The sequence below is a fragment of the Cupressus sempervirens genome, chromosome 11 (genome assembly GCF_028749045.1).
Source record: "Cupressus sempervirens isolate cs-2001-9-10 chromosome 11, ASM2874904v1, whole genome shotgun sequence".
In the NCBI taxonomy this organism is placed as follows: domain Eukaryota; kingdom Viridiplantae; phylum Streptophyta; class Pinopsida; order Cupressales; family Cupressaceae; genus Cupressus; species Cupressus sempervirens.
Window position 1 is genome coordinate 84,330,355 of NC_143128.1, and position 14,971 is coordinate 84,345,325.

General features: G+C 35.9%; 1 protein-coding gene across 1 annotated transcript in view; it reads right to left on the reverse strand.

The window, feature by feature from the left end:
• Window positions 1-14,971, reverse strand: part of LOC149528338 (putative hydrolase C777.06c) — a 124,911-nt gene that overhangs the window by 18,188 nt on the left and 91,752 nt on the right. Inside the window, exons 4-5 of the mRNA XM_089811700.1 lie at window positions 7,352-7,499; window positions 7,138-7,243 (exon numbers count right to left, since the gene is read on the reverse strand). Of these exons, the coding sequence (XP_089667826.1) occupies window positions 7,138-7,243; window positions 7,352-7,499 (254 nt within the window). The remainder of the gene's footprint in view (window positions 1-7,137; window positions 7,244-7,351; window positions 7,500-14,971) is intronic.

Below are 14,971 nucleotides of genomic sequence, written 5' to 3' on the forward strand. Positions count from 1 at the left end.
ATTGTTTTTATTTATTTACTTGCATCAGGTATATGCTTTATTGCTTGGAGGTTAATATTTCAATTTAGCAGCTCGGTAGCTTAAGTTTTAAATTACCTATTTGTGCTAATTCACCCCCCACCCCAAAGAATCCTAACAATTGGTATCAGAGCCCTAACCCTTTCAATAATAAGCCTAACAACTTGAGGGAAAGATCCACAATCACGGAGAGTTACAAGTATGGAAAGCAACTTGAAAGTGCTAATTAGATGATTCAAGAGTTGCAAGAAAAGTTGAGAAAGTCCATAGACGCAAGAAGAGAGCTCATTGACAGGCTAAATGAAAGCTAGGACTACATTAATCAACTATTGAAGGAGCCATATCCAAAGAATCTGAAGAAGAAATTTTCTTCTCAATTTTTGCAGCATTAGGTTGATTGATTGGAGAACAAAAGGTGCCCACAAAAATTGTTTGAAGCACTCCTCAACAAAAAACCACGCAACCCAACAAATTCTGCATTGTCTATTATTATCTGAACAACATTATAAAGATCAGCTTGCTTAATGTATTAGATAAGAATGTTTGCAATGAATGCACCATCCTTCACTTCCTCTTCACAATGCACTACTCTCAAAAGTATTCACCTCTCATGGACACTGCAATAACATTGACCAAAGGGAAATTTCTTACATCTTTCCATCCATCAAATACTATGGACACACTTGTTTTAATCCATAAACCCCTGATGGGCTTCAAGGAAGTCTCTACACGATTCACCACTTTGCCCCAAAAAAATGGTGCACACTTTCTCATAACCCAGACCCTTCAATTCTTGGATGGCCTGGACAAAACTTGATGCCTCTTTTAGGAATACAAATGCACTTTCACTCTAATATAAGAGCTACTATATTCCACTTTGCAATAGCTACAAATCCAAACCTAACCTCCTCTACCTGGCATTTGTTGATTCAATTCCACATATTTCCATAATAGAGAGCTCGGGTCTGTTTTGAACTGAGAGTTCCTAGTGCTAGAAGCATTTTCCATTATATGAATCTATAAACAACATATAAAGCCCCAAACTAAAATTAAAAAATAAATTAAAACTAGAAAGTCCATTTCAATTTGTAAACAAAATACAAAAAAATATTTCTTAAAAAAGCTTATTTCCATAAAGTCTTCCCTTTCAATGTCTTTGAGGAGTTCTCCACACTTGCACATACGTGAATAATTGTAGATTAAGGCTCTTAGCTCAATTCATGGTTTTGCCCATTTTTTAGTACAATTTCTATTCATTGGATAGGTTAAAATGAGATTAACTAAAGGCCCTTGATTCTAACTAAGCTATATTCCTGAAATGTTCAGGAACATCTCTTTGGGTGGGTGTTAGATGTTGTGAGGTTTTCACACCATCACCCCATTGCAAATGGGGACCCGCTTTTTTGTTTTCTACTTAGGCTATTGTGGTAGTAGTTGGGTTATAAAGTTTTGGCATGGGCTTAAGTTTGAAGAAAGCAGGTTTTTGTTTGGGTTGAAACAAAGATTGGCCAAGTATGGGAGATGGAAGAAAATTAGGAATGGTACTAGAAGAAGAGCTTAATTTGGCTAAGTATAAAAGTTGTCTCAACTTGGCCGAGACGTGTTTCGCTACCCAAGTAAAAGTTGTCTCAACTTGGCCGAGACGTGTTTTGCTACCCAAGTAAAAGTTGTCTTAGCTTGACTGAGATGTGTTTCGCTACCCAAGTAAAAGTTGTCTCATCTTGAGCTGGATCTTGATTTTCTACCTATGTTAATTTTGTCCCATCTTAGAGCAATGATCTTTGAACCTTTAAATAGGAGGTGGAGCCTAGAAGTTTGTTGCAAATGCATGTGGCCTTTTTTATAAATGGCATTGGGCCCAAATTCGAGGCAAAACAGCCTTAGAAATAATGTATGAACATGGGGGATTAAAATATCTTGGATTAAATATTTATAAGGAAATTAATTTTGAAATTGAGCTAAGATCGATTTTAAAAAATAAAAAAAATTGAGAGAAATGACAATACTTAGAAATAACATATAATAAAAAGGGTTTTAAATTAAGATGAGATTTAAATTTACCTCAGTTTTGCAAAATATGGATTGGTTTTAAATGAATTAATTAATTCATCCATTGTTGCATTGAAATTATCCAAATGGCATCGATTTTAACAATTGGGAAATTAAAATTATTGAAAAATAAATCATAAATGGTAATAATTAAATATTTTCCAGTCAATTTGCACTACCCCATAAAATTAATAATTTTTGTTGAAAATTAAAATGGGAAATTTTGTACGTATTTTCCAAGTCTTATTGCAATTCTTATTTAACATTTGATAATTATTTGCAATTGGTTGTTTGTCTTGTGGGATAACGAACACATTTCCCAAACTGATGAGGTGCATTGTCTACAATGGGCTTTCTTCTCATGGATCCACATGTCATTCATCCTTATCCAATTGTTATGAATTTTAATTTTTTCATTGGTCCAACAGCCCACAAGGTGGTGCTTAGTTGCAATTGGGTAAGCATTTAATGCTTGTAGTAGGTAGTTATGGCAACCCTAATTAGGGTTGTGGTATTTAATCTGGGCCCTTGATTTCAAATCAATCTTGGCCATTTGTTGTATTTGAACTCCCTATATAAGGAGTGCTACTCTCATTTGTAAAGGGAGAACTTTTTGGAGAATTGTTGCTACTATAATGTGAAATTTTCTCTACTTTTCATTGTTGTGTCTTGCATGGGGAATTGTTGTCATCAAGTTTGTATTATTGGACGGTGATCCATATTTCTTCACTTAGCTTAGGGTTTAATTTCATGTTGTTTAGAAGTAGTTTAGTTGAATGGAAGTCATTGTGCATGTTCACTTGAATGACTCGACAAATCCAAAGGCACTAGCCTCTTCCCGATGGTAAGGTTGCCTTGCGTGGTAAGCCAATGAAAACACTTAAACTTTAAAAGGATATTAATTTAAAAACCATTCGAGTGTTTCTTAGAAACTTGCACTAAGTGGGTGGAGCCATTGGTGAGATTACATCTAGTAGAGTCCAAGTCATCCATGATTCCTTGCATTCATAGTAAAAGTAGAAGCAGAAATACAGGTTAGAAGTTTAAGTTAAAGTTGAAAGATTGGAAGATCAAAATCATATTTTCATTGCGCGTTGTATAGCCAAATTTTTAGATATGCAAAATTTGATATCCATTGAATGAATAGGGTAGGTCCCTTTGTGATAACCAGCATATAACATCATAAAATTGAGTGAAGTCCATGATTAAGAAGGAACCTTGAAGTCATTTCATGGTCTTACTTTGCAAGCTTAGCATGAGAGATGACCTTATATTAAGTATTTGATTCTACATGTTGTAGTGGAACACAACTCACGTCAACAAGTCCTACTGCTGCATTTCATTTTTTTGTGAATTCTCCTAAATTTGGCCTAGGTCCGGCTGACATGCTTTGGGCCAAAATTATACCCCTACAACCAATTTTCCAGAAAATGACATCTACACTAAACCTTAGAATGAACCAAGACTCTACATGGACTCTTTGCATTGTGTTATGACATAAACGACAATAATTGGTCTACCTGGTGATCAACAATAATTGGTCTACATAAAGGCAAAGAAATAATGAGAGGGTAACAAAAAACAATTGAAAGATATTAAATGACTCAAGAAGGAAACGTGTGGAGTATCTCCTTAGCTTCACTAAGTCCATTACACGAATGCTTCGCTACACTTGCATGGATAGCCTTGCATCGGAAAGGTGTATGATGGTTTTGACTCAACACATGAGAAGATGAAGAAAATCGTAAATGAAAAAGAGCAGGACCTTAAGAAGATCGTGAAACAATTGCAAGCAATTGTTGTAGAAAGATGGAACAAGATGACCACTCATCTACATCTTCTTGCCAATGCATTAACAACAAAATAAAATAGCAAACAATATCTTCAAATGTCAGGAAGGCTTCCACCATATAGAGATTTAGAATTGTCTAATGGGTATAAGGCAACATTCTTTAGACTCTTTCCTGATGATGATATGCGATATTTGATTATAAATGAGGTTGTAGAGTTTGTGAATGCAAGAGGTCTAAAAACAGATGCTCTTCATCATCGGTTTGATATGTTAAGAAAGTTAGCAATCGAGTATTGTAATGTCTGCCTTAAACTGTAATTAATATATAAACTGATTTCTGAGCATCATATAATGATACCGATCATATTTTATATGTATCGGTTCTATTTGTAATTATCACCGATTGTATTTGTAATACAATATATGATCGGGCATTACTTAGAATATATGATCGAGCATTTCTTATAATATATGATCGAGCACTTCTAATGATCGGGCATATGGTTATGCCAGTCATTAACTTTGTTATGTTAATCACTGATAGTTTCCAATCGGTGTATTCTTGCAATATAATGAATATGTGTCAAGGCATGACTATGTAGGGTCATGCCCCTACGTGTTAATGTCTCAACACATATATAATGTACATCATTTACAACTGCAGATATATCAATAAAATTGGCAATACTGATCTCAGACAAGAAAATCATATTTTACAGCAAGTACATAAGTTTATCAACAAGAAGTCACCAATCTGTCATTTATCAGAATACATATTAAACACTTTGATAAGTCTACATCAAACACGGTCTATTAAACTTTACATGATAAAATATTCATAACTAGTGGCACCTCCATGGCTAACGATACCAACTGCTACAGCCCCTTAAAATCGAAATTATATCACAAGTTTTATTTATAATTTTATCAAGTTCTATTTATTATTTTAATTTACTTTGTCTTCATAAGTTGTTAGTAATTTTATAGCTTTAATAATTTAACTTTAATTGTTTAAGTTGACTTGTCTTCATAGGTTGCTAGTGCATCTTCATCATAACAAAATTGGAGCACTTTTTTTCATCCACTTAGTAAAGTGCAACTTGTTGCAATCAAAAAGAGCACATAAAATAGTATATGTTCATTCCAACTCATGTGTCTTTCCGCACAAGCAAAATGAATATAAAGAAGAGAAGTTGAAGATGTGGGATATAAATACAAAGCATACACACTTGGATGTATCCACTTCTCTGCCATGTAGTTGTTGCATTTGAGGACATGGACAGCAAGAATGTTATTAATGCAGCCGATCACATTGGCATTGGCACAATTTGAATCAACTAGTGCCATTGATGATGATGTAAAATAAGATTTAGATAATCCATTACATGATTGAAACTTAGTATAAAGTTCCAATTGTTGAAAGTTAATGATGATACGTAAACTTGATATTATCACTTTGATCTTGAACTTGAAGAATATGATGTTATGATGGTATGACTGCTGCCCATGATGCTATGATTACAAGTTTATGTTGTTTTTTGTTGTCTATATCAGTGTTACCAGCCTTGAACTCGGCTCGGACTTGGCCAGGCCCAAATCATGCTCGGACTTGGACTTGGCAGCCGAACTTGACATGGACTCGACAATTAATAACATATGAAATTCAAAGGTTTTTAAGGATTTTGAGTTTTTTTCTTGCATCATTTAACCAATTAACATCAAATACACAATAATTGAGATAAATAGAAGCTACTTTGCACACATCCACAACTTTTCATAGATCACATAAGTATAAATCCGAATTTTTCAAAGAAATTACTTAAAGTTGAACTAAATAAGATAATAGAAATATAGTGGCACTATCAAATATCTATAATATTCATGGAATATGCAATCCATTGAATGAAAAGTTCAAAACATATATCAAAAAGGCTCATAGTAGCTTATGTCCTCCTACGACTAGGCCAAAGATAGGTAATGGAAAAATCTAGAGCCATCATCTCTCCTGTGTGTGAAGTTGAACCTCAGTGACATACTCATCATGATCATCCTCATACACATCCTTGTAATCCTCATCATAAGGGTCAGATCCATCACGCTCGACCTGAGGGTCCTACACTGGGTCTCCTCGTGCTATAGCCTTCCTCCATTGCTATCACCACTGCCACTACCTCTATCTATCAATCCACCTGATCAACCGACTCCAAGTATTCATTACTGAAGACATGATCATTAACTTCTAGCTTCAATTTGACCGCAAATAACCAAGACAAGTTGTGCGAGATAATACTGTTGAAGGCATGTTGAATCCTAAAACTTGGCTAAGCCTGGAATTGTTTGAAAACCCCCAAAATCTAGAATCTGCATTTTAACTCCTATGAAGCTGAAACCTATCTCAAACATCCTAACAGTATTTATACAAATATAACTTAAAGTATAAGAAAGAAAATAAATGCAACTTATAGTCTTATAGTTGAATGATATATTTGTATAAATCCTCCTGCCCCTAAGCTGAAAAATTTGTTGGTTGATGGTAGAATCCGACCAGTAGGACTCAATGAGTCAGCTGAGTCTGCTGCCTTAGAGAGTCAACCAAGTCTCGGCTTAGTCCGAGTCCGAGTCTTGAGGTAGTTTGTCATTCATGCCACTACTCTCTCTCTCTCTCTCTCTCTCTCTCTCTCTCTCTCTCTCTACATATATATATTTTTCACATTTTTTACACTAACAAACTCAAACCCCATTTCAAAAAAAATTATGTACAGGCAAATCAATTCTTCGTACTTGTATTTGAACCCGAACTGGCAACTTAGGAGTAATGTAATAGATGTAGCTTTTGTATAATCTAGCATTTTCTATTATTTTCCTATATCTTTAACATTACACTATGATTAGTAAGCACAAACATATCTCAAGAAAAACATTCTTCAAATGACTTAAATATGTACGGAAAAGAAAATTTAATGCTAAACTACTAAAGAATATTTGTAGAGATAACTTCAAACATAACTTGCAATTTTCAACATTAATCAGAAATAAAAACCAGAGTTATATTTTTTAATAGAGAAATAATCACATACGACAATATCATAAAGATTTTAAAGTAAAAATTGAAATATAGCATATGTTTGATGTATCATTAACTTGTTAATACAACTTATACTTCCATAGAGTTTATGTTGCACCCTCTTAGCCATTTTAACATTAGAGGATATAATACAAGAAATTAAATCATTTTCAATTTATTGGATAAAGAAGCATAGTGAAGGAACATAACATACCATATTCAGTGGCATCTGGAAATCGGGAAACATCAGATACATATGCAACCTTATTATCTTTTCCAAACAAAAATCCAAGAGATTCATAATCCTCTCCATGCATTACCTATATCCAAGGATTAGAAGTGTGAACAAGAATGTCAACAAGAATCTCCATTGCAAACTAAATTTATCTATGAAATGACTACTAAATCAAATGACAAAGAGTTAAAACCGGCAATGGGGTGAATTGGAGGCCAGCCACATTGAATGGTCTCTCACAATTATTTTCAATTATTTTCCAATCAAGTTGAGCAACTCGACGTATTTCCTGTCCTTCCTTAAGTTTCTTTTGTACCAGATATGGGAATTTTACTGAAACACTACCCAAAACATATATAATTACAATTAGTAACAATGTTTTCCAAAACTAAAAATGTATTTAAATGAAAAAACAAATCATAACAAGCCATTTGTGGAATTCGTAAAGCATTTCCAATTAAGGGGAAAAGGTATTAAGGAAAACATTTAATAATTGTTACAGAACTGTACTTTTCAACAAAGACGATATCTCAATAAACAAATGAACATAATTAAAATGGTCATTTTGTACTTGTATATAGGTACTTGCAGGGTAGAAAGATGTTTAGCGCTTTTTATTAGGTAAGAAGGGGATTTTGAAAGGGCCCTTACCCTTTTACAACAAAGCTGGTAAACAGAAACCTGACAAGAAACACAACATTAGGAAAGCAGCCAATAAAGAACTACACAAGCCCATAATTAGCTCTAGAAGGGTGAACACTCTTAACTCAATTTTGACACATGTTTTGGAACACCTTTTGTCCTTATTGTTAATGTTTTAGCTTCTGTCGAATTGATTGGATCAGATATAAATTGTTATAGTTTCAAATTAATTTTTATCTCATGCTAATAATCATTAGATAATACATACATACATGCATACATAAACACAACATTAGGAAAGCAGCCAATAAAGAATTACAGAAGCGTATAATTAGCTCTAGAAGGGTGAACACTTTTAACTCAATTTTAGACACATGTTTTGGAACACCTTTCATCCTTATTCTTTATGTTGTAGCTTCTGTCGAATTGATTGGGTCAGATATAAATTGTTATAGTGTCAAATTAATTCTTATCCCATGCTAATAATCATTAGATAATACACACATACATGCATGCATGCATAAATGCAATAATTCCTATCTCGTGCTAATAATCATTAGATAATACATACATACATACATACATATATGCATGCATGCATATACATACATAATCTACATAAAACAGTGATTACTTAATCTTGAACCAGTATATTTTGAATTTGATTGGGCATGTCCAATGTAAGAACATGGCTCTACATTGCAGGTCATGTCCCTACATGGGACATGAGTACTCATTCATATATATATATATATAGCACAAGATCACTGCAGATGAAACATACATAACAACAGTATTAATACATCTGCAGTGATGTAAAATAATAGGACAGTTTCACTGAAGAAAAATTCAGATTTTATTGAGGAACAGTTTCAGAACATTGTTACATTATATCAGTGACTATATGTGTATATATATCTTCAAGAAACAAAGACACAAGTTAGTGAGAATAATACATAGAGAAAATACATATATAAAATTGAAAAGGTAGTATATCAGATCTAACTTCCTTAACATTTCTTAGAACCACTGTCCAAGAATGCCCCTCATCAATATCCTCTGATATAGGAGAGGTGTGAGAGGAAATCCTCACCAAACTACAACATTGAATCAAAAAGTGAGAGTAAAAACGTCCATCTAGGGAGACCAGTTTCATTTTTTTTTCACAATTTAAAAAAAAAAAAATGTTGTCAGTTTTTTGCCATTTTTTATCAACAAAATCAAAGCTGTGATATTGCTATCAGGATTTAACTGTGTGATTTTGAGTCAAACTCATTGACCCATATTTCATGAGTAGTGATTCAACATGAATCCATCTCTCATGAAAATAAATGGAACACTTAGCACTCATTGAATCTAGGTGATGCTCATAGGGGTGAAGCACCGGTACTTCCCGGGATCACCCATCCCAGCACTACTCCAGCCTAAGCGCGCTTAACTACAGAGCTTCCTCCATGGTTAAACCCAAAGCTTGCAGCCCCATTTGCAAAACCTTCACCAAGTGTTGTGCTTTGTCAACCATTCATTAGAAAGCTCCTTAAGCCCATCAATTGATAAGTAGGAGATAATTTTCACAGCAAGTCAAATTGTGATATTGCTATCAGGATTTAACTGTGTGATTTTGAGTCAAACTCATTGACCCATGTTTCATGAGTAGTGATTCATCATGAATCCATCTCTCATGAGAATAAATGGATTCAACAATAACTTAGTGATCAACAATAACCAATGGGAAGCTACATTTTGTAGTGTTCGCGTGTTCTATGTCCTCGTGATTTCGTTACTGGAGGGGTCGTACGAATAACTGGAAGGTGGTACGGGCTTGAGAAGAGGGTGTACACTTGCCAACACGAGGGAGCCGTATGGTATGCAATGTACGGCATAACAGGAGATATCCATTCGGTAATAGGAGATGTCTGGCGACCAAGTTGATGGAAGTATGGTGGTGTCTAGCGACCAAGTTGATGACCGTACGAGGGGAAAATCTGCAGGCCGTAGGGTGGGTTGGGGTCATAGTCGTACGGATGAAGTCAAAGTCGTACGAAGAATAGAGGTGATTCGTACGATGGCTACCAAGTGCAATGAAGAAGTCGTTTGGTGTAACTATGAAGGTCGTATGGAGGTGAGGAAGGTGTACGGAGTGAGGTGGGAGATGTGTGGGAGAGTGAAGGGCATTCCCTGAAATGGACGCCGTACAATATACGGTGGGAACTGGAGATAGATGGAATTCGTAGGTGATGCACAAAGAGACTTTGTAGATAGTGTAAACAAATAGCAAGATTTATTACAAATAAACAACAATTGAAAATACACAGAGCAAAGAGTAGATCGAACCAACACAATAGATATTCGCAATATGATGATGCTCCAATTTGCCAGATCCGAGTGAAGTGTTACAAGCGATGAAATAGGGTGAGGGTTGAATCCCACCAAAACCGGACAAGCCAAATAGGGAAGGTCTTTCATTTTTGAAATGGTGAACAACAGAGAACTCCAACAGGAATTCGCAATATAGAGAAACAATCCAACAAGAGATGAAAAGTTTTAAATCGTAGGAACAAGAAACAGTGGCCTTACCTATCAAAATATTAAGTTATAGTGGAAAAGGTCATTTTCGAAGCCAAAAGCAATTAATAAATTAAATTATAATGGCACTTTATTATATTTTAATGTTGTGTGTGGGAAGCTTCTTAAGTGAAGTTCATTTTGGAAACTTTGTGCCATTTGGAGATTATAAATATGAGTTCATTTGATGACTAAAGCATCTAATCATTTGATTATCTTATTTTTCTTTGTCGTCTTTGTGACTTTTCCCTAAGTTCTAACTTTATGTGCCCTTGCTAAAGTATAAGGGTTTGAGACTGAGTTTGTCCATCAATCCACTGCTGAGGTAAAGTGGTATTGATGTAATTTTCAATCTAAATTGAAGAGACTTCTCATATTGTGTCTACTATGGTTGAGAAGCGACTAGCTTGCTGAAGAATTTAGTTTTAATTCGCTTTCAATTATCTCTATTGTTGGGCGAGGGTTTAGTCTACAAATTGGAGTTTGGTAATTCTAGATATCCCAGTTTGTCTGATTTGTATCAGAATTAGTGTGTTGGATTTACAGCTTGAATGCCAAGGGTTCTTGTATTTGGCATGATTTCTATATCAGTTTTGGGCAGCATTTGTAAGGGTAGACTGTGAACACCAGATTGAAATTGGACTAGGCAACTTTCAATTTGACTTTGCAATTACATTCCATGGCAAAGACCAAGTTCTTAATTTGTAAAATTCAATTTATATTAAATAGTTTGAAAGTATAATAGGCTGGCTTCAAATTCTCATTTATAGCATCAGCCGACAATTAAATTCCCTTTTCATTACATTACTGTATGGTTTGTCAATGAATGAATTCAGAGGTTGGTGTGAATCATTTCAGAATTGTTTATTGGCGTTTGGTATCTATTTATGCAAAACTTATAAGGTCAAAATTAAATAAATTTGTAATCAGTTTGTTGTAGATACTGTGTTTAAAAATTTAAGACATCATATATCTAGCTGTAATTGGGTTGCTTGTCAAGTGTTTGACAGAATGTCAAACCATTGAAATATGAAAGAAATTGATGTTTGATTTAGCTATAACCAGACAGGGTTATTACAACATGACATTGAGTCGTGTATGCAGGGTCAGGTGACAACAGTGAATGTTTAGTCAAGAGTTGTGGATACGAATAGCATGAACACCCCTGATTATTCATTTGAGGATGTTATGAGCTATTGTGGGTCTGATATTCCTTGCCAATTGTTAGTTAATGACTCTAAGGGGCCTTTGGATGGGTCCCAGGATAGATGTTTACAAGGACTTACCATTCAGGGGAAAGCTAAGACATGTGAGGACTTCAATACTCCAAGAGCTTTCACTTCTTCGGAGGAGTTGGTAAAGGTACCGAGTAGTTCTGCCTCAATCATTGATGTGTGTGAGAACGGGAGTGCACATGATGTTAGTGATCATGAGTGAGTAGTTTAGATTCAATCTCCAATCGTAGTGTAGTTGGTGAGGCAAAGAGATTGCATAGGAGTGAGGGGTTACAGAGGCATCATTTGACTAGTCAACAAAAGGTGAGTGATAGTGACATCTCTTCATCTCTTGAGCATTATGATGTTATTCGTCATAAGTTAGCGCATCTGGTTGGGATGTTCCTATGTCAGATGAGCACAGTGGCAGTAGTCTTTCCCTAGCCGAGGTTAATGCGCTTCAAGAGGCCTTCAGGATCTTGAAGCATAATTATTCACACTTAGTTTCTAATAGGGATAACCTTCTAGAGTGGGGTAGCACTTGTTATGAGACATTGTTAGGGAAAGAGGAGTAGATTGACCTCACCCATGAGCTTGAGGTGACTGTAGACTCTCTCTTTAATATACTCATTTGGCTCTCCAAGTATTACAGTCACGGTTGGATGAGGTGAGAGTTGGAGCATGTTCAGTTCACACCAGCCACAAATACAGTTCAGCTTCAAATAGTGGCAGTTGGTGGTGAGTTTACTTCCACGGGTAGGGAGGATGGATGTGGTGATGAGGCAATTATATCCATCTGAGATATGATTGCATTAGTCACAAACGAGTTGAGGGCATCAATGGAGTGTTGCAGAGTGATTCCTATTGTTCCAGGCTCTCCAGTAGTTTGCATAGCAGTGGTGGATTATTCAGAGGGTTGTGTGTCCATTCCTGAAACTACTCTCGCTTCTTTACAAGACTCGGGTAGGATATCAGTTGATCTAGGGATGTGCTCTTCTTGTTTCCTTCTATCAGGAGCACATTTTTTGTTTCATCTCATACATCTGATAGCATCGCAAAGTTGGCAATATCATTGTTTCAGAGGGATCAGTCATGGATTGCAGGAGAGCAAGTTGACACTTCCACATATAATTTCTATTGCACAAGAGTCTTTCATGGAGTATCTATTACAAAGTGCAGATTTGTGAGAGGGAGCATAAAGAGCGTCTAAGGATACTCTCATCCAGGGCTCTCATGATATAAATCCTTCCCCAAAAGGATTTCGTAGTTGGGTTTGCTGAGAGGGTTTCTCAGAACCTTGCTGGACGAGTAGTTCGGAGTCAAGATTGGAGTCGTCCCCTAATTCCCAATTTGGTGTTGTTAAACCATTGACAAAGAGAGATTGGGTCTTTTTACTAGCATTAATCAATGATGAGTGCTCATCATTTTTCTTTTGACCCACAAGTAGAGGATTTGGTTTCACATCAGTGTGCGTTGGTTCTAGTTTTATACCATTCATTATGAGATGGGTTAGCACCATCTTTTGTAGATGGTATTGGTAGTTGCAAGTTAGACCACTTGCCATATCAACACACCTAGGACAACCTAGCAAAGGTGGTAGTTGGTGGTAGTGTTTCACGTACCTATGGTTGTAACTTGTTACCATCTATACAATGAAATTGGGTGTAAGTGTCAATCACATGCGGACTCAAATAATGGATAGATTGGTGTTTCAATCGAGTTGAGCGTCGATGAGGTGTTTCCTCCACAGTGCCTACAGTTAGTTTTCAAATGATTATGTCATTGATATCGGTTATTTGGGTGTTGGTGTTATAGGAGTCAGTTGTATGCGACAAAGACATTACACATGTTTACCTTGGGATCCGGTGGACTATGATGTTCAGTTTTGCTTTGGGATTGCTTGGGGACAAGCAATCTTAGGGAGGGAGTACTGTAATGTCCCCATTTTTAGCATGTTCTTCCAGATTGTTGGTTCAATTCATCATTGCAACCCACGTGAGATTACAGTGGGATTTTAGGGTTTCAGTTGTGGACTTTTTATTTTTAGGAAGTTTATTTTCAGTAGTTGTCATATTTGGTAATGCAGTTGGCGTATTTGGTCATCACCTACATTGGATGAAATTGTTTATTGATAGGGGTCATATTTATTAATTAATTAATGACGCTTTATTATCATAATGGCACTTTAAGTTATTTAATGTTATAAAGAGTTGTTGAAAAGATGAAGATTCTTAAGTGAAAAGTGTGAGGTAGAAGTTGAGTGCCATATTGTGTTATAAATATGAGCCCATTTGGAGAGAAAAGCATCCATTTATCTAATAGTTTTTATTGTCTCTTGTCAAGGTTTTGAGTTTGTATATTCAATTCCACTACTAATGTATAGTGGCTTTGATTTGGTGCTTCCTCTTTCTGTTTCTATTGTGGCCGAGGGGCAAGTGTCTCCAGAAATTGTAATGTTCCCGTTATAAAATAAATCATTTATCAAACTGTTGTTAATGGGTCGATTGATTTAACATATCTTGGACTCATTTTTATTTTGTTTCTGTAGTTTGTGTCGCCATCGACTATCTTTGTACATCCTCAGAAAGTTGCCCAATGGGTATTTAAGCATGACATGTAGGTAGTCTTTAGGTATGAAATTTGGATTATTTTCTCTATACTACGAACTCCTGTTGGAGTTCTCTGTTGTTCGCCATTTCGGAAGTGAAAGACCTTCCCTATTTGGTTTATCTAGTTTTAGTGCGATTTAAAACCTCACCCTATTCCGTTGCCTATAACACTTCGCTCGGATTTGGCAAATCGGAGCATCATCTTTCGGCATATATATTTCTTGAAGGAACTATCTGTATTCGAGTCTCTATTATTTTGTGTTTGGATTCCATCAAAATCTTTGTGTTTGTGAATGAACAAGAGTTTTTTCATCGTAGGGCTCAAATATCTATCTGTACCGCTTCTTGTCTCTTCCATAACTACTTCTTCCTTGGTTGTACGGCCTTCACCCTCCACCCACATCTCCGTACATCCTTCCTGTCTTCCATCAATCCAACGTATGGCCTGCCATACAGCCATCTCAGCCTCACCCGTACGTCAGCCCTGACCACCGTACGGTCATCCTTGACCACCGTACGGAACATATCAATCACTGTACAGCCTCCTAGACCGTTACCCCCTGCAATCCATCCACCATACAGCTATAATACAGCCTCCGTACGGCCACTACTGTGATTCCCACACTGTACAACCCTGATCCTAGGCGTTTGTGTATGGCTAAGAAGGTGGACGTCACCAGGCCTCTGCACTTGAGAATATTACAAAAATTCAATATCTTCTCAAACTGTATTGACTGTAGCTGAGAAGTGATATGCTTGCTTAGGTAAAGGGGGTTTTGGAAT